We start from the raw sequence: 19,526 nt of genomic DNA, 5'->3' as shown, positions 1-19,526 counted from the left end.
AATGCAAAAACACTGAGGGCTATCAGTTGCCCCAAAACACACCAGGGACATCTGCTCTCTATATTTGAACTCATTCAACAGTTCAATAAAACTTGGCTCTGTACCAGGCTCAAAGCTCTTCTAGCCACCCTAACACCACATACATTTCAATCCGGAAAATCTCACACACACATGCTAAATTTGGTACATGTGCACAACAGCCTGGTGGGGGACTGAAAAGCAAAGTTGCGCATGTAGGTCACTGTACCTGCTGGCTGCCGTTGAGTCCTTCACCTTTTTTCCCTCTAGTGATGCCAGGTGCTGCTCCAGTGCATCCAGGAGACTACTGGGGGCCTGGAAACCGAAAGATTAATTATTTTAGTGAGCTTCTCTCTCAAATGTGTACACACCGTCACTCATATTGACACACACCTCGGTGAGCATGCATAATACTTAATCTCCACAAAGGGAACAAGATAGCATCAATCACAGACGCAAAAAGAGGGAGGTGCAGATACTTACGCAGACCGTAAACTGAAAACGGAAAGATAAGGAAAGATACAGAATATAAAGGTGGTAGTTTGAGAAAATTTAAGTGTATTTCAAAAGAACAATACTGCAGCTACATACGTTGAATTTATTTGAACCAAACAAAACACAGTTAATTAGAACAATATAAACTTTTCTTGTAATGCGTGTATATGGCTTTAAATGAATATGGCTCTACTCATGTTCACTGGGCTCATTCATTTCTCTGTCTGCATAAAGACTACAACAGCACCTGTGTGTTATTCAACTAGAGTCTTATCTATGTGAATATTACATTTTCAAAACAGAAAGCTTTTAGAGAAAACACTGTGGCCGCTAAACTGTGGAAAATATACACTGCCTTTACAACAACAAAACACCTTTTTGGCTGCATGTGTTTAGTCTGGGGAAAAAAAGGAGAAAGAGAGCAAACAGTGCGAGGCCTTTTGCCAACAGCAACATGCAGAAGGCACTGCATGCACTGGGTGGAGGCTGGGCCATGCTGGGGTAAGGAGGTGTGCACTTTTTTTTTTTAAAGGTTGTTCTTGTTAAAGAGTGCAATTCTGGCAATTTGAAATCTTTGCATTTTCATTTGAGTAATCTGTAGAATCGGACTAGCATAGTACTACGGATGGTAGTACTAATCAATTTTGGCTAACAGGCACGAGTGAGGAGAGTAGGGTTATGTGCGCTTGGTTTAGATACAGCATAGTGAAGGTAGAAAGCTCATCATGATCACATACTGCAATCAAGACCAAAGGCAGTACAAACAGGTCAGTACCATTATGTTTGGAGTTGATAGGGTTGGAGAATTACCTGAGACAGGTCTGGTATATCACCTCGGTCAATGCCAACTTGCTGTGTTTTGAGATGAGAGGAAGAAAGGCGTGTGTCATGGTCAGCATTTGGAACGGTAAAAATGAAGAATAATGAAGTAGCCAAAAACTGCCATGATCATAGATAATGGTCTAATTAAATAAACTATACATTTACCTCAGCAACTTTGAGGAACTCTGAGATTCTTGTCATACGGGTGAGGAATTTCTTGTAGATGTCAAGTCCTTCTTTACACTGGGCTTTCTTCATATCAAAGTACTTCTCTGAATAATATAGTAAAATAAACGCAGATAAAGGTTATTTATGGTCTAAAATCCACACAGGTGCAATACAATATCAAAGAAGAATGAAGCTCTAAGTCAATGGTTTTCACACAACCCAGGCACTTTGTGATATTTGTCAACAGCCCATGAACCAAAGCATGTCTCACCCGTTTGCCATTCTACTGTTTATGGCAAACACTCTGCAATCCTCTCTGACTGCATACCCAGCCAACATAAACATGTTCTTACATCAACAAAAATGACAAAGCTGGTGACACTACCAAATTCTCAAGATTCTTCAAGTCCTTTCTTAGTGCATTAAACCCTGTATGTGCTTCAACCAAAATTAATACCTAATCAAAAACTCCATAAAGTAATGTAATTGCAGATTATATAAATACGTCAGGGCTATAACTGTTATTATGTGAATGACTATCAAGAGAGCAGTAATTAGGGGTGGCTGCCATAAAGTGGAGCTTTTCTCAGGCCTTTGCCTCAGGCTCCAAAGTAGTATAATGACTCAAAGTGCAGTGCTCGACTGAACTGGTGGCGACGCACCAGAGCAGGCCAATGAAGGGATCAAAGATTTCTTTGGCAGGAAATGATGGAGCAGGCAAATAGGGCAAAGTAAACATGACGCAGAGGCCCAGCACAACATACGCAAGTTCCTCTAAGACAGAAACAGCTCACCGAGCAAGTTGATGATCCCTTCGTTGTAAGCAGCAAATAGCCGGATGGCATCTTTAAACAAGAGCATGAAGGCGGCATTAATGACTCCATTTGTGAGTTCATTTGCATTTACCTGTTGAGGGACATACAATTTGGATTGAACTTTAGTAAACCAAATTCTGATGTTTTAACAATTAAAAACAAAACAAAAAAACTCAACCAACTCACGTTAAAGTCGAGAAGTGAGTCCATCTGATTCTGGACAATTGGTAGGGTCTTCAGCAGCTTCTCTGTGTTCATGGTTCTCATAATACCATCTGCCCTAGAAGTGAATAATTGCATGATATTCTTTATCATAAGGACATACCTGAAGCATCCACATATCACCTGAATTGTATGCAGGGATCCTGAATATATTATAGGAGCTACCTTAAAACAATAACACAATTTAAAATTTATTGCCTGGAAGTAGGAGTAAAGGGAAAAATTCACTTACCCCCTCTTTACTTTAGTAAAGTCAAAAGCAACCTGTCTGTAAGACACAGCCTTTTCGTTAAGATAACGGCTATACCGCCGGATAAATGTAGACATATCATAGCCTAAAAAGACAGAAACGAAACAATGATGATGCTTAACGGTCAGCCCTCTGAGCCCAAGAGTTTCAACCTTTAGTATAGTATAAGCATAGGCAAAAAAAAAAAAAAAAATTTATAGTACATCAGGCATTTTAATGACGTTTAAAGCCTTTAAACAAGACATTTATCTAAGTGCTAGAATTGCTCGAGAGCTTTCACCCTGAATGAGTCCTGACTGCCGGCCATCCCTGTTAACATGGGAAAAGCCTTCAGTAAATAAACCCATGAGTGCTTTATTTAAGCTTAACTTCAGCCATGCTGCTCCACATGCCACACAAGAGAGTGAGAAAGTAGAAAGAGAAAGTGACAGAGTGAGAATAGTGACAGATACCACCACTGCTCATGGAGTCTTTGCCTTACTGATTTGCATTCGTGGGCATATTTACATCCATTTCTTTTGTGCGAACTTCGACAGGTGAAAAAGAAATCAATGTTTTGTACAAAATAGTAATCATGGTGTTTTGGTCACTGTGCATTTCCAATACAGTGTTTGTGTTTCTATCTTTAAATCTCCAATCAAGCTGTACTTTTGTTCCTTTAATCTGAATTTAGATGTTAGAGGTTAGAATATGTACAAATACCAAAATTTGCATAAAAAAATATTATGTAAAGGCCAAATATTGAGCTTGAAATCACATACCTTGTAAGCCACTTTTGTCCAAAAAATTACTGAGGTTGAATAATGTGTTCCTGGAAGCCAGGTACTGAATAAATCTCTGTGTAAATAAAAGCTAAAGAAATTAGTTATTTATCCATTTAAGATAGTCATGTGCATTGTAAAACTGGCAACTGTACTAAAAATAAACTATGATAAGACCCGAGCTAGAGTGATTTAAATTTAAAAGGGCAAAAATGCTGTACAATATGGAATGTGCCAGAGACTCCCATCATCATCAATTTTCTTATAGCACATTCATACAACATATACATCTTCGAACAAAACTGAATGAAGCTGCAAATGGAAAATCTGCTTTAAATTCTGGGCATGCTAAAATGTTCCTATTGATCACATCCTGGAGTATTTAAGGGCATGTGTGTGTGTGTGTGTGTGTATATATAAATATATAAAAATATAAATATAAAAATAACAGACCTCATTGCCGTAGACCATAATTTGGTGTGTGGTGATGAGGGATTTGAACACGACCACCCAGCTGGTGCTGGTGGTCCGTTCAAACAGCGTGTCCGCCAGTTGAGGGATGTTCACATTCATCTCGTTTGTGCACTGAATCAGATCTGAGGAGACAGAGATAAAGAAGTGTTACCAAGGCAAAATGTGGATGTGCTTATGTACAAGTTGAGATTCATATGCCCACAATAACAACTGCAAAACTTCAAGATTGTTTCACAATCATGAGGGCTGCCAGGTTTACTGTGGGCGTCCCACATATATTTTGTTCTACAATTATTAAAGTCGCACAAGAACAAGAAGGAAGGAAAAGAGATGAGAGGAAAGGAAAGGTAGAGCTCCACTCTGGTAGTTTGTATCTTGCAAATGTCTGATTAACTGTATTGCACTTGATCGTACCCCTTCACTATAAATGTAAAGTGGCACATCCATGTGGTGAATCAAGTGATTAATTGTTAAAAGTAACAGTTTGTTTTTTTTAGTGTATACATTCAGAGGGATGTTCTGTGCCAAGCTTGTGAGACAAGCACACAGACACACACGTGCTGTGCTTTAAGAACTATTTGGCTTAGCTCCATAGCAAAGTTAAAGTGTGGAAGTGTGAACCAGGATATCCCTTATGACACTAAATGAATCATGGGAGCTCATTAGTATATAGTCTCCTTCCTAAAGAATTTTAGAATAAAAGTGTCCAAGAGCTAATATTAAAATAAGTGTTTCCTAGAGAACTCTGTTCATTAGTTCTTACAAGGTGCAAGAAACTGACCTACAGCAGCATGCATGATTTATCCAGACCATATAATTTATTAATACAAGAATTTAAAGAGCAATTCAGCGAATGCGATTTGGCACCTGGCTTTTCCCATAACTACTGTTGTAATTTGTAGATTGAGGTGTGCTGGCTTGGATTTGGTGTGTCATTGTATCGTGACTAAAGTGGAAGAGTGACATGAAGCAGCGTTCTCCCATCATGGCAATTCAAATCCTGCTAGCTTTATTAATAGTCAACCACGATGGGTTCTTCATTCACTTGTACTACATGCAAAGAATGCTTTCCCACAACACAAGTATTCTAGGAAAACAAGAGTATCTGAAAGAATAATTACTATAGCGCCATGATGGCTTAGTGATAATGCTTTGATCTATATCTTTTCAAGCAAAAGGTAAATTTGTTATTATTTGGGATGGGATGCTTCAAAAGCCACATTAACTATTTAAAGCTGAACAAAGCAGTTAACTATATGAAAACAAAAGGCTTTTGAGAGCCAAAAAGACCCTGCTGCATAGCATGCATGATGTATGCATGGCTAGAAGAAGCCAAAAAATTAGATAGTACTTCTTTGGAGAAATAAACCCGGATTCGGTGTTTGTTAGCTAATAAAACTTCCTGGAATGTTAGCACTCTTATCTGATGTGCACAGATATTATGCCTGATCACAATGTAAAACTCTGTGGTCAATAAAATCTAGTCGCCACACAGTCTGCGCTAGCTCATGTGATCATCACATGACTAAGTTTGCTTCTGAGTCAGGTGACCAGCTCCCGTACTTGGCAGAGCAGAGAGACATGACTTCATTGATCGACTTCTCAGCGAGTCCAAATCATCCATTAGTGCGTTAGACAGACATCATCATATTTCTGTTATTTATTCTTTTACTATTCCTTTCCATTACAGAAATGCTAGACTACACTTCAACATCAACAGTCACAACTTTAAGGAACTTCAGCTCATTGCAGAGATGGTCTAAAGCCTAGAATCTAAGACCGGATTGGATGGACCAATGCATAAAAACACAGCTAGCCATAAAACGGTCAACTTCATGAAAATGAATGTGCAAGTAACGTCTCTGGATGACAAACAAGAAGGAAGCTATTGGAAAAAAAAATCTACACTCACCTATTAGCAATTCTATACTAATATTTAGTGGGATGTTAGATGTCACAAAGGTGATCTACTGGATTCAGATCTGGTGACTGGGAAGGCTCTCTGCAGTTAGAGTATTAACATGTTAACATTGTCTTTTAAACCCAATTTCAATGATCAACCAAATTGAACATGGCGCATGTTTAAAATCCATATTTAAATCTTAAGACATGGCTCGGCTTCCATTTATCACTTGCACAAGGCAAGGAAATGGCAGCTGAGGAACTATCAGAGATTATAAATACAGCATTATTTCAAAAAATATTTCTTGCATAGATTTTCTATTTCTAGTGTGTGTTAGTGTGTAAGTATGTGTCTGATATATCTGACTACATGCACTGAGGTAGAACCGGACAGTGCTCTTCATTAGACACGGTTTACTAGTCTGTTCCTGCTGTGCCCCTGACTTTGATCTCACAAATAAAGGTGATACACGCAGGTGAGGCTGAACTGATTACGAGACTGTTTGGCAGGGGATCAGAATATAACATAAGCTTTTTGTTACTATTATGGTTTGTCTCTTACAAGGAAAGGCCGGAACAGCAGCAGGATCAAAGGTCTGTCAAAGCTGCTTATAAGGAAATGGAATGACATGGCCCTGTTGTTAAAGGTAAGGAATAAAAACGGCATCAGTTTGTGGATGCTTTGAGCTTCTTATAGCTCATAACAGGAAACAGAATTAGTCTATAAAAACTGAAATTAACCCGTAAAAATTAAAAACAGAAACGTTAGGAATATTTGGAATCAATAAGACATTATAGCCGATATGTATATAGTCTACAGTACAGGTTATACAGGTTAGTAGTTACTTTGGTTCCAAATATAAACCGATGTTGTGCATGATTTGTGACCGCCTGCGCACACGTATAATTTCTCAATCAAAATGGTTTGCTTGTTAACCTTTTAATGCCTCCCTTACCCCAGAAAATACTCTTAAACGATTGAGCCGAAAGCATTTTTATTTTTCAGAAAAAAACAAACAAACAAACAAACAACAACCCCCCCCCCCCCAAAGAACCACAATGACCAAGACTGTTTGCTATACAAACAAATAAAAAAGGAATAAAGAGAAGGAGGATGTTTAAAAAAAAAAAAAAAGTCTGGGTACAGATATTTTCTAAGCTAATGCAAGCACATTCACTAATGAACATCCAGTGTGGTATGTCAAGTTAAACTAATAAGCTAATATATTATTAATACTACACACACAAGCCTTTCATTTCAGCTTGCTTTTTATCCCATCTCTCATTACCCTGTAAATACAAATTTTAGTAATCTTGTTTGAGGAAGTTCAACACATCCATAAAATCCAATAAATTGTTCTAGGTACTAAAATTGTACACACTGTTTAGGCTTTGCATGGGAAACAGTTATCAGTCACAAGCAAAAGGAAGTACGATTTATTCAGCTGAATTATGCTCATGGATTAAAGTGTCAAAAAGACCGTTTCCGACATTTCAGAGTTGAGAACATTCCAATCGCAGCCAAGTGGGCAGAGTGTTGGAGTGCAAAGTGAGATGTCCATGAGGAAGTATTATGCTGAGAGATTTTGTACTAGGCAGACATGGAAAGACGGTCAGTGCCAGGCATCAGCAGCACATTTCTGCACATCCTCACTCCTCAAAATATGGGCAGTAGGCTTTTTATCAAGGGTAAGTAAGAGAAAAATATTAGAAGGGTAATACTCCTGTGTGCCCTGATCATGGAGGCTGAATGAGAATAATGAGGAAGGCTCTCTACCTTAATAACCAACATCCAGGAGAACACTAACAGGTCAACAGCAAGAGAATATTCAAACAAAAAGTGACGTACGTGTTTGTTTTAATACTAGACGCAAGTCAGGATTTTCCCATCTGAGTACTATTGTTCCCATCAATATCTAAACCTCAGTGGCTCACTGTAGGGTAATATGTGACTTTTGGCTCAATGACGTAAAGAGGAATAGCTATAAATATACAAGCTTTAATGAGAAGATGGGGGCAAAGTGCAATTTATACTACCAAAAAAGGCCACAGGAAGTGTGCAGATTTGAGTTGAGGATGTAGAATGAAATTGGAGCTAAACAAAGAAACAATGAGTACAAACTATTAATGGATTATAAACTGTTTATTGCTCAGCTATATGTCTGGACTCCTAGTGGTGCACACAAAAAAATTAATCAAATACTAAGCTATGGTTCCTGAAACCAAACAATGCATGATTTTGTAGTACTCAAACATGACAACCAAAAAAAATAAAAGCTGTGATCAGGCAATGAGAGTCGACATGCTACCTTTTAATATACAAACACCAGCAGGATAACAGCGTGTTGGTGCAGTTGTTGCCTTTTTATTTGCCCATGGAAACTCAGTAAACATTACAGCACAATATTATTTTAAACACAATGAATTTTATTACAACTAAGCTGAGAAAAGCCCAGTGTTAAAGCCTAACCTTATACTTTTGACCAAAATATACAGAGAGCTTTCAGACTTTTAGCTGGCTATTAAACATGGGAATGTACAAATGCATGATAGGTTACAATTGCATGCACCCAGTTTTGCTGTGCCTTTTAAATTATTAAAAGTGATTTGAGAAACCCGTCTAAAGCATTCATTTCAAATGTTACGATTTTCCACATATGCCTCAGTATGACGTGTAGCGATATACGGCACAAGAGGCAACATCTGCTTGTAAATTCACAGACATCCCCCAGATGATTGGGGATAAAACTGTCAGACCACCCTTGAGTAACTACTTAAATTTTCTCACTGACATAAAGTGGTGATTGGTGATCCTGACAGAAGTCACATCATAGTAACAGCTGTGTGTGACTAAATTAATCTATTGGGTAATTAAGAAATGCCAGTTTAAACATCCACATCAAAGCCAGGCCACAATATAAGACCTAGCCTGGTTGACATTTCCTTCTTAGGGCATTTCTTTCCTAGTTTCCTCGGTTTCCTGTGAAAACTATGTCGTATAATACAGCTTGCATTTTGAAAGGCAGACGGCAGATTTTTCCGGCTTTAGACTGATCTTAATGGCACTGCATCCTATAATCACTGCTATCTCGTGTTTAATCATGTCCTGACAATTTTTTAGTAATAACTTCCTTTTGGTTGTTTACATTTAGAATAGCTGACAACATAAAAGAATGCAGGAAGCCCTTTTTGTTCAGGCTCACTGAGTTCATCCCAGACCCCAATTTTCTGTTCTTTACTTCATAGCAGAAGCTCGAAGAGTGCTAAACTAATAAGGAGTAGCCACTCCTCGTCCTAATAAGTAGGAGTTCAGGATAAAGTAAACAGACGGGAGGTGATCACTAACTTTCAGTTGTACTCGGACATGTTTTTAAAAATGTGACCTTAAACTCCTGTTCTTCATAGTAATTATAAGTCAGTTTCAGCTGGAAGTTCACACACTAATGTTTTTTCTCCACATAATGAGTGCCATGTGCTTAAGATCTCTGCTTTCTTCTTCTCCATCTGTTCTCAAAGCAGATCTCACAGAAGTATGAAGCAACTCTGAATGAGTCGATAGCTTCACATTTATGGCCTATTTCTCTGTGTTACCACTGGGCAGAGGCAGTAAAGTAGGACAGCATAACCTTATCTCTTTGCAGGCTTTTGAGTTTGTGTGATCGGCACAGCTGTCTAGGGATCACCGTGAAAGCTAGAAAGCAAGACATAAATCTCACCAACAGCTGTGCTGTGTAACACGGCACCACCGCGAGCTCAAGCCTGCTGAGAATCACAATGTAGTATGATCGTGAGAGCCAGAGCAAGTAACCGAGCTCGGAGAAGCACAAACAGTGGAACTATACTGCTTTACAGGTGGCAAAATCTACTGACATTATAGATTTGCAGAGCTAAACAATATCAGTTCCCCAAAGCAATACTGTTTTGAATGATACAGCAGTGGAGCAACAGGCAAAGCGTATACACACACCGGCTATGTTACAGGGAACACCTGTGCTGATCTGATCAGCCAATCGTGTTGGAGCAGCAGCGCAATACATAATCATAGAGATAAACAACAGGATCTTAAACAGTTAATATTCACATCAAACATCTGAATGAAGGAATAATATAATTTCCATGGCATTGTGGTCAACGTACTCTTCTGAGACTTTTAGAAAATTGATCAGGTTTTAGGATTTTCACACACAAAAATCTTTAAAGTTTACACAGGCATTATTTGATTGAATAGAACATTCTTTCTCAAATAAATACACTAAATATTACTGTCCTCATTTAAATAACACTAAAGCTGTACTAAAGGAGTCAGTGAAGTTTGAGAACCTCAGAGATATGATATGAACTTGTTAGATACTGAACTGAGATTCGGAAAACAACGTGTTAGGGTTGTGCACCACAATTAGAACAGACATGGCTTGGGACAAGACCAAAACATGGCTTGGGACAATTCCTTTGTGTAATAAAAATAAAATTTATATTCTTAAAATATTTTGCTTCTTCTGTTTGCTAATAAAATGTTATATTATGGTAGTAAAGGTTTTTCAACTGCTAGCACCAGTGTAACCATGTAACAAAGTAAACACGCAGTCAGGAATGACGACTGCCTCTCTCCTGGTTTGAATTATTTAAATCTGTGGTTTACAGAAGCTGCCGCTCACAGCAATGCACAAACAAGTGAAGAGGGAAGAAAAAAAATTCAACCTTCCTGGTACTATCAGGAAGAATATGCAAATGAATGCTAATTAAAGCATGCACAACCTAACGTGAAGCACAAAGAGTTGACTGTATCTCATAATTCATAGGAAAACAGACATGACTTCCCAGCACCAGAGTCAGTGATGGCTGCCAGAGATGTTAAAAGGGAGACTAAAACTGTGAGGATAAAACTATTATATGAGATATCATCTATAGGATAATCTTGTGGCAAGGATTCACAGCCACACATCACATTTACATCATGATTCCTCAGACTAAAACACAGTCAACTAAAAAGTTGAAGCTCTTTCTTTCTAACCAAAAAAAAACAATTTTTATTTCCATCACTTGCCCTTTTGTGTTATTTTGACAGTTATGACTCTCAAAGTGTTCATATGCGGTCACCTTTTAATTTCCTCTCCAAACTCATTGTAGGTGGCAAAAGGGTGACGGAGTAAATAATCCAGCTCACTGGTGTTCATTACCCCACAGGCTGAGCGTGTAACAGGACTACCGATGAGGTGTTATGGCTGCGTCTTTGAAGCCGACTGAAAGATCTAGGAGAAACGACATTCAATGTCTTCACTGGACACTGATAGGCTGCATAAATCTGTGGAGAACTGGGAAAATTTATCTCCCAGTGTCCTTTCATATCATTCTGTGGATCTGTCTTATAACCACTGGTGATGCTGCTGCACTGGGCTCCACAAAAGTCCAAGATAATCCAATTTAATACATTTCTTATACATTTAACAAGACCCAGGTCCATTTTAAATACTGTAGGTATGGAGAAACAAACTAAACTGCCCATTATCTCTTAACTGACCTAAGTTAACGCAGGAGACCGAACGGATCAGAGAATAAATAGAAACATGTCTATCAAAATTACACACGACAGCAGTGTGTTGCAAAATTTTTAAACTAAATATAACTCATGAAAAACCACCTGTTAGACATTAGGCCTGCATCAGGAGTTCTTCAAATTTCATACTTTTATTTGTGTTGTAATATGATTTTATCTTTTGCTGTGATTATGCGAGAGATGTTTGTCATGTCAACAGTAACCTGTTAGATAAGGACTAGTGAACGCGATAAACAGAAAAGACGTTTGCTTAGTGTGTAAAACGTGCGAGTGTTTCACAAACAAGCAGTAAACCATCACCTGCATATTTTTACATTGTTAGAGACGAGGTGGTCTTACATACTGAACTAATTTAGTTTTGTCCTTGCATGACAAAGAGGAGGGACATTTAGATTTTAAATTGCATTAAAGATAAAAAAAAAAAAAATTTCCTGGAAGGTATGAAAGCAGAAATTTTAATACAACCATGCCTAAAGATTACAGCCTGCTCTCCCTTGATGAACCAAGAAGGCTTTCCAGACAATTCCATTCTAATAATATAAAGCAAATATTTGTATTAATTGTATGTTATTGTTCAGAGGAAGCACTGGACATGAAAATTCCTTACATTCCCCCCAAAAACTGATGCCACCTGTCTGAAGAGAGAGAGGAACAAGGGACAAAGAACTGCAGTGTAGAAACATTTGGGTGTTGCTACGAACTGGGATAAAGTCAAACACTGCACTTCTGGTGTTTCAGCCCACTCTGATGCTCACGTGGACTTTATTTCTTACTGAAAACGTCAGCAACCTTATAAAGTCCCCAGGCACGGCCATGTTACAGGCTTCAGCAAAAGATTTGCAGGTGAACTGAATATGAGGCCAACCACCTTCTGGATTATAAAAGCAAACTGCAGGTACATGATATTTAACTGCACCAGTGATTAGATAACCCAAAAATAAATAACACAACTCATTCCACGTGAGCAACGCCAAATGCACCTTGGACAATCTGAGGGATCTTTGAGGGAAAAAATCAGCTGATCAGGTCAGAAGTCTGGATTGGTTCAGCTGACTTACCAACATCATTAACGAAATGTTAAGAACCCATTACAAGAAATAATTAACAAATGTAAAAAAAATAAATAAATTGCTTCTCATGTCGAAAAAAGGTTTCTGGTGTAATACGAGTTTCAGTACGAAACAACAATTGCTGTGCATTTTTGTGCAGTCATTTCTGGAATAAGGGCAAGTTGAGAGGAATGTTCTCTCTACCCCGGAAACCCAACCCAAATCAAAAGGGCGAAGGGAGGGAGACGCAGCCATATCTAAAGTACAAATCAACCAGGGAAGGAGTGAGACACATTGCTATTTCTGTCCCAAAGGAAACTCCAGCACAGAACAAGTCTCCTGAAATACCTACGCACCACATCACCTTCCTGCAACACCAGTAGTCACTCAGGGGAAAGTAGGGCTGTCTGTTCAGACCACCTCCATCATGAGCAGGCAGCAGTACGACGGAATTATTTCTGAAATTTTGATTTTTAGAAGGCTGGTGCTGCATATTACAAGTAACCAAAGCCGCTTTGTCTGTTTGGACTGTAGTCAGGTTTACTTGCATATCCACACCGGTTGTCATAGTGATGCAGGCGTAAGTCTGAGTAGCGTGGTTCAGACACTGTTTAGAAAGTTCTCTGATTAAAGAACGATGGATTTGAGTGCACTGAATTTGTTCATATTTGATTTTCAGCATGTCTACAGGAAGGAATTTCTGCAGTCAAAACCAACAAATAAAAACATTAAAGCACATCTGTTTGCAGTCCTGCTTTAAATCTGCTTTAGATCACATGTGGTGTAACAACAACATATTAGATATGTTAGATATTCAAGCAAAAAATAAATAAAATAAAATGTTGTAAACAAATAAAAGCAATTTGTCTAAAAAGTAAGAAACCGGGTTTGCCCCTCTGGGTCAGGAGGTCATGGAATTCGGACAGGAACCAGAACTTTAACTGAGATTGCAAAGGTTTGTTCAGTCCTACAGGGCCGTCTGGTATGCAGTCGACTTACTTTATCAGCCAAAAGGTACACAAGACTTGTTGACGCTAGTTAAATCGTCATACATATCTTACTGCGGGGCAAAGACTACAAATAATCTCCCAATCGCCAGTGCCTCCGAAACAAGGAGATCGGGAGAGTTTGGCTGTCTAAATTTAACTAGAAGCTAATTTTCAGGTTTAACAGAAACTAGAACTGGAACTTTTTAAGGCTGTGGATTATACTTAGTGTTATTTTGTAATCAAAAATGTTTTAGATCATATTGATCCGGGAGACACAAATAAGCCAGCAGATATTTATTTAAATTTTATACTTCAGCATTTTGACAGTCCATTAAACCCATAAGAAATGATAGAGTACTTTTTTGCATCACTGTAAACAAACTAAGGACAAGCGTTAGGAGATATGGATACCTGTTAAGGTGACTGTTTCTCTATTATTTTCTTTATATATTCTATTATTACCAGCTGGCAGTAAATGACCCGCAGCCCAGTACTGATCTGAGGAAAGATGGTTGGAAACCTCTAGGATACTGAACATATAGTGGAAACAAGTAAACTGACAGTGAGAAATGTGACAAAGTTCAAACAAATAAAGATCGTACAGCAGACATATGTGGCTATACAAAAAGAAACCATGTCGAGGTGTTGTGATCTGGGAAGACCTGACACGACCACCCAGAAGCGGTTTATTTTCGTATAACCACACCGCAGTCTGGAGTGTGGTTCTGCTTATAATACAACAATTTGTCAAGGATTACAATGTTTTATTTATTCATAAATGACACGTTGCACATTTTGACACTTTACAGATAAATTTAATGTTGTAAAGCATCTGGGAGACAAATTCCTGATATTGCTCATGTTAAAGCAACATTTAACAGACTTTCCCCTCACCAGAATCATATTTTCTCTCTCAAAAAAAAAAAAAAAAAAAAAAAAAAAAAAAAAAAGAGGAAAAAAAAAGCTGCTCGTCATTTTATTGAAAAATCAGAAGTATTAACTCTTCTGTTTTGAAAAGCAGTTCAAAAGTTTGAAAAGTTCTTACAAAGTAAAAACGCTAGAGACTCTCAAACTTTACGAGATCAACATTTTTTCATCAAATCTGTGGAGCACACACTGTACAGGTCCCTGTAAACAAGCTGTTTCCTATAGAAACAATAACACATTAGAACACACATGCTATTATAAAACTTTCTTTCATGTTCCAGTAGGAGCTACCGTCCAATCCGGGTAGTTATGCACCGATAAATCACACCTACTGACCAATCAGATTTGAGATTTTAACCACAATCTGGTTTAACCAAATTCTCTTTAAACTTCTGCTCATCCGGTGGTGAGTTTGTTTCAATTTGCTTGGAGATTTACAATATTTCATACATTATTATTGAAAATGATTTGATGCCTCCCTGCTTAAATAGGAAGTGCATCACCATATGTAAGCAAATCCCCGCCCACAAGCACTGATGCTGGTACTATAACTATAGGGGAAATACAAACTCAAACATTCCATAAGTGACATAAGATCAACATGCATTCACAAATACCTTCTGGCAAGTACAAAAAAAAAAAAACTTGCTAAAACAGCAAGTGTCATAAAGTACAACCTGCATATACTCAGCAGCTCATCTGTAACTTTTTATACTGATATTAGGGAAACGATCATTAATCAGTAATTAATCACTCAGCTGACCATACAGGAGTAAGAACAACCAAACGTCAATGTGTGTTTAACATGGGGATTGGACAAACTTGACCCTTACATTTTCTCCCACGGCAGTTCATGCAACTCCAGAGCGCGTGGGAGCCTCGCTAAAGACAGCATGCACGACATCACTACAGGAGACAACGCAAAACTAAGGCTTTAAAGAGAACAGAAAGGTGAACACAGCATCCCTGACATCAGATAGTAGTCAAATAGTTGGAGGCGTTTATTCCTGGCAGCTGAAACACAACTATAACACAGATGTAAAGCACTCCATTGATGTGCCTTTCACGGCTCAGACTACGTACAACACTAGGAACACTTAGCGAGTGCAGATGTAACCTTCTGCCTTTTGCTACAAGTTTATAAAAGCACATCACTAATATGATACAATCTGATAGAAGAACTTTGAGATGATCCAAAGGTTGCTCAGAGAATGCACAAGTAAACAGATGAAATATAATAAGTCTGACAGAGATAAGTAAAAAGAGTAGTAGAGAATGTGCACAGTGCGGTTAAATTCCGATAAGTCTGAAAGCGTTCATTAATTTCCTATTCATTTCCAGAGCATGTGACAGTATTTCTGTCTGCAGCTTTATTAATGTGCTTGCTCTAATGTTATGGTTTCTAAACAGATTGTGCATGGCAGACAATCAAAATACAAACATGTAATCATTGATATGGTGAGAGTTCCTATGAAAAGAGGTTTATATTGTAGCTCTGGAGACACACTAATTGGTCGCCTATAATCTGGAGGGAAGCGCAGCAACACCACAGCCATCTGTGGCCGGAAGTAAAAGAGACTAAACCTGTCTGTGCTCTCAGTAAGCGATGGCATTTTCCTTCAACCCTATCAATCACAGAGAAACTAGCCAGTCACTGATTACCTGATTACCTGAGAGCTTGTGAATGTGGAAGTGGGTAGATAGTGTGATACATTGCCCCGACAAAAAAGATTTGGACGGTTGGCTCCACGTGCCTCCTCCAAGGTGGTGGGAATTGTCCATGATAAAAATAGGAAGAAAATCAGGGAGTGAAATAAAAGAATCCAAACTTTTGTTCTGCAGCATCAGCACTTTGTAACAGTCAGAAATAAAGCTGCAAGCAAGGCAATGTTTACGGAACGGAGGGCGTTGCAGATTGTTTTTTTTTTTCCCACCAGAAAACACATCCACACATCCTAAAAACAAGGCTCACGCACTACACTGTCTTTCACCTGAAGAGATCCAGACTCGCCTTTTCCCTGAACCCTCCATTCTACTGAAAATAAACAGGAGCAGCGAACTATTGTGTGTGGAGACTTGGAAACAAACTAAAAAAAGAACGAGGAATTACTCGTTGGAAAGAAGCATACAAACAGAATCAGAGGTGCAATGCAAAAAGCGGTAGTGACGATATGCTGGAAGTAATCGTCTCATGCACGGAGTAAGTTCTTATGGAAGCATTATTATTGTGCTTACATTTTGCCCTTGTAGTCCAACACAAATACAGACATGTCAGAACTGAATTCAGGGATCTGCTAAAGACAGCAGAGGAATTTCCTCACTGCTGTACTTGTGGGGTCATAGAGGGGTTTCCATAATGTGATGTGTCACCGAGTACATCAGACATGCTTGAAAATATCTGAGACCACCCTCAAACTCAATGGTGTCAGCAGTCAGGTGTCAGCAGTCCCCATGATTGATTATTTTCCTGTTTCTGCACGTCCTATTGTGTTTTATCCCTTAAGTCTTAAGTTCTAAAGTCATTCTAATTCATGATCATCATCTTAAAAACACTTTACTGTTAAATATCTCTGTGATCATGACAGACCACCTATGAAACCTAATAAAATAAGTTTACAGACTTTCTTCATCTTCTGCCACAAGTCCTGCAGGTAGATCACAGATCATTTAAACTCCTTGCAATCTGTACTACAATTATTGATGGCTGTTAGCTAGAAAAAAAGCACATCTTAAGCAGCTCTTACGGAGCAGTGGATCGGAAACAGAAAAGAACAGGTAGATCTTGCTGAAGGTGGTTAATTATTTATCGATGAGTACAGTACAGTTACAGGAGTCTGAGCTAATCGTGCTAGTTAACGGTGATCACGTGTCATCACTTATCGTAAAACTCTGAGCAAAGAAGATAGACCTTAAACACGGATTAGCTTGGAGCTAGAAATTTGGGAAAGTTAGACTAGCTTGTTGGATATTATTGTAACGTTAGTTAGCTAAATGGATATTAGGCCTCGGTGCCGAAACCCAACTGTATAATAGTCACACTGATACACACCGGTGTTACTGAGAGACTGTGTGAGGTTAATACTTACAGTCCAAATGTTTCTTTTTGGGCCCCATGATTTCATGTGTGGTCGCTTTACACACCGTTTTAGACACTGCTGAGCCGGTGACACTGTGCTGAGCTGCGGTTATCCTGTCCGTTATGCTTTGGCCAGACATTTTAGCAGTTATGTACAAAAAAAAAAAAAAAAACCCACCCCAAACGCAGACTGTTTTTGTTTGTTTGTTTTATCCAACCGTGATGTTCGTGTCCCTCGATGTGTTCACTCTTCCTTTAATTCACTAATGAAAGAACGAGTGGAGGAAAGTAGAATAGAATGACGGTTGAGGAAAGAATTATAGCTAGCTAACTGGCTAAAGCTGCTTTTGGTAGCTGTTTCCAGCTTTAAATGTACAGTTCTGTACGTCCACTGCAAGTTAAAAGAGATATTAACTACATACAAAAGGTTTCCTCTTCTATTACAAAACCGTCCTCTCTACAACCACTGCTCATGCACCGTCTGTCTGTCTGTCTGTCTCCTTATAACTTCCCCCTTTTCCTCTCCTCCTCTTCTCTCCTCCTCGCCTCCCCTTGTTGGCTTTTAAAAGGACTGGAGGCTCGCAGGAAAATGGCGGGCCTATTTCCTCTTTTCACTAGATCATCCCAAGGCTTTTGTGGTCGATGTAACCATAGATATAAATACCTAGATGCCGCATTCCCTATTTAGCCCTATTTTAGAGTCAATGACTGAATGGATCTGCCATCTTGTGGCGGTTTTCGGCGCTGAAAAAACACCAGGCACTTCACAGAGTTAACTTAAGAATGAAACGATACACTAGATATCGTGACATATCGTCACATAAAGTATTTTAAATAGTAATACGTTTAATTTTTAATGACAACAAAGCATTAATGCCATAGCAACGCAACAGGATGGCTATTTTTGTGAGACCCTAAAACTGACAGTCTGTTAGAAACTATTTCCTTCGTTTAATTCATTTTAATTGTAATGTGAAATTGGATCGCTTTATCGGTTTGATGCATTTTTCCTGTTTCTGTTTGAAAGATAGAGCACAGACAGATAGAGATGTGTGTATATATATATTTCTTGCATTCAACTAAAACTCACAAAATAAACAAAACAGTTTATATTCAGCCAGAAACACCACCTACTAATTAGTATAAATTAGAATAAATTAACCATTCGGATTGGTTATTGGTTTGGGCGAGTGGGTGGGGCTAAACCGCTGATTGCGCCTCATTGGTTAACTCATAGGAGAGCTTGTATTTCTGCAGCCCCACTAGTCAAAATAAGAGTCTGCTACTTTTAAAACTCCAGGACTGCTTTTAATCTGAAAAGTTAATTTTAAGAGTTAAGAGTTAAGAGTTGCCTGCCAGATTGCAGTCGGAGACCACAAAAGCTAAACTAGTATCTAGACCCCTTCTAGTGCAACAAAGCAAATCAACAGAACCCATTTTGATGGCAACACATTAATATTTTGATTATAATACATTAAAATAAATAAATTAAGAAATCAAAATGTGTTCTGTTGATTTGCTTTTTTGCACTAGATATAAGAGATATATAAGATACATAAGTCAATGTGACTACATAATATTTTTAACAGCCAAAAGTGTTGAATTACTTAACTGGTGAAACTGAGTTAAAATGTACCTTAATATTAACAAATTTTTTTTATATTAGTACTGACAGACTGTCATTTTTAAGCTTAGAGAAAATAAGAATGAATATGTAAGACATATTCAAATGCATAGTTGTTTATTTTTGGACATTTAAATTTGACAGCATTTGTATTCTGGCCTGGTGAAACTCAATACGCACATAGCCTAGCTGTGCTCTTTCATTGGAAGTACCTGATACAAATAACATGCACTTCATTCATGTGATAACATTATTTAGGAGTGTTATCAGCATTAAACTGCAAGCTGATCCTAAAAAAAGTTTAGAAATCACTCACTCACTCACTCACTCACTCACTCATTTTGTACCGCTTATCCGAACTTCTCGGGTCACGGGGAGCC

The 19,526-nt window shown here is 38.3% G+C and overlaps 1 protein-coding gene across 24 annotated transcripts in view; it reads right to left on the bottom strand.

Moving 5' to 3' along the window:
* The window catches only part of picalma (phosphatidylinositol binding clathrin assembly protein a), a 32,226-nt gene extending 13,673 nt beyond the window's left edge, over positions 1–18,553 (bottom strand). For 3 of the 24 annotated variants that reach the window (XM_047804651.1, XM_047804654.1, XM_047804656.1), the window contains exons 1-10: positions 17,533–18,551; positions 4,005–4,147; positions 3,552–3,627; positions 2,773–2,875; positions 2,505–2,598; positions 2,298–2,409; positions 1,501–1,607; positions 1,324–1,365; positions 502–513; positions 248–333 (exon numbers count right to left, since the gene is read on the bottom strand). In XM_047804651.1, coding sequence (XP_047660607.1) covers positions 248–333; positions 502–513; positions 1,324–1,365; positions 1,501–1,607; positions 2,298–2,409; positions 2,505–2,598; positions 2,773–2,875; positions 3,552–3,627; positions 4,005–4,147; positions 17,533–17,662 — 905 coding nt within the window. In that variant the 5' untranslated portion in view covers positions 17,663–18,551. Of the gene's footprint in view, positions 1–247; positions 334–501; positions 514–1,323; positions 1,366–1,500; positions 1,608–2,297; positions 2,410–2,504; positions 2,599–2,772; positions 2,876–3,551; positions 3,628–4,004; positions 4,148–17,532 lie in introns of all 24 variants that reach the window. The other 21 variants (XM_047804655.1, XM_047804662.1, XM_047804650.1 and 18 more) reach the window with 20 other exon arrangements.
* Positions 18,554–19,526: the final 973 nt, after the last annotated feature.

The sequence above is a fragment of the Tachysurus fulvidraco genome, chromosome 20 (assembly GCF_022655615.1).
Source record: "Tachysurus fulvidraco isolate hzauxx_2018 chromosome 20, HZAU_PFXX_2.0, whole genome shotgun sequence".
Classification (NCBI taxonomy): Eukaryota; Metazoa; Chordata; class Actinopteri; order Siluriformes; family Bagridae; genus Tachysurus; species Tachysurus fulvidraco.
The sequence above is the reverse complement of the archived record's forward strand: the minus strand, read 5'-3'. Positions and strand labels throughout refer to the sequence as shown.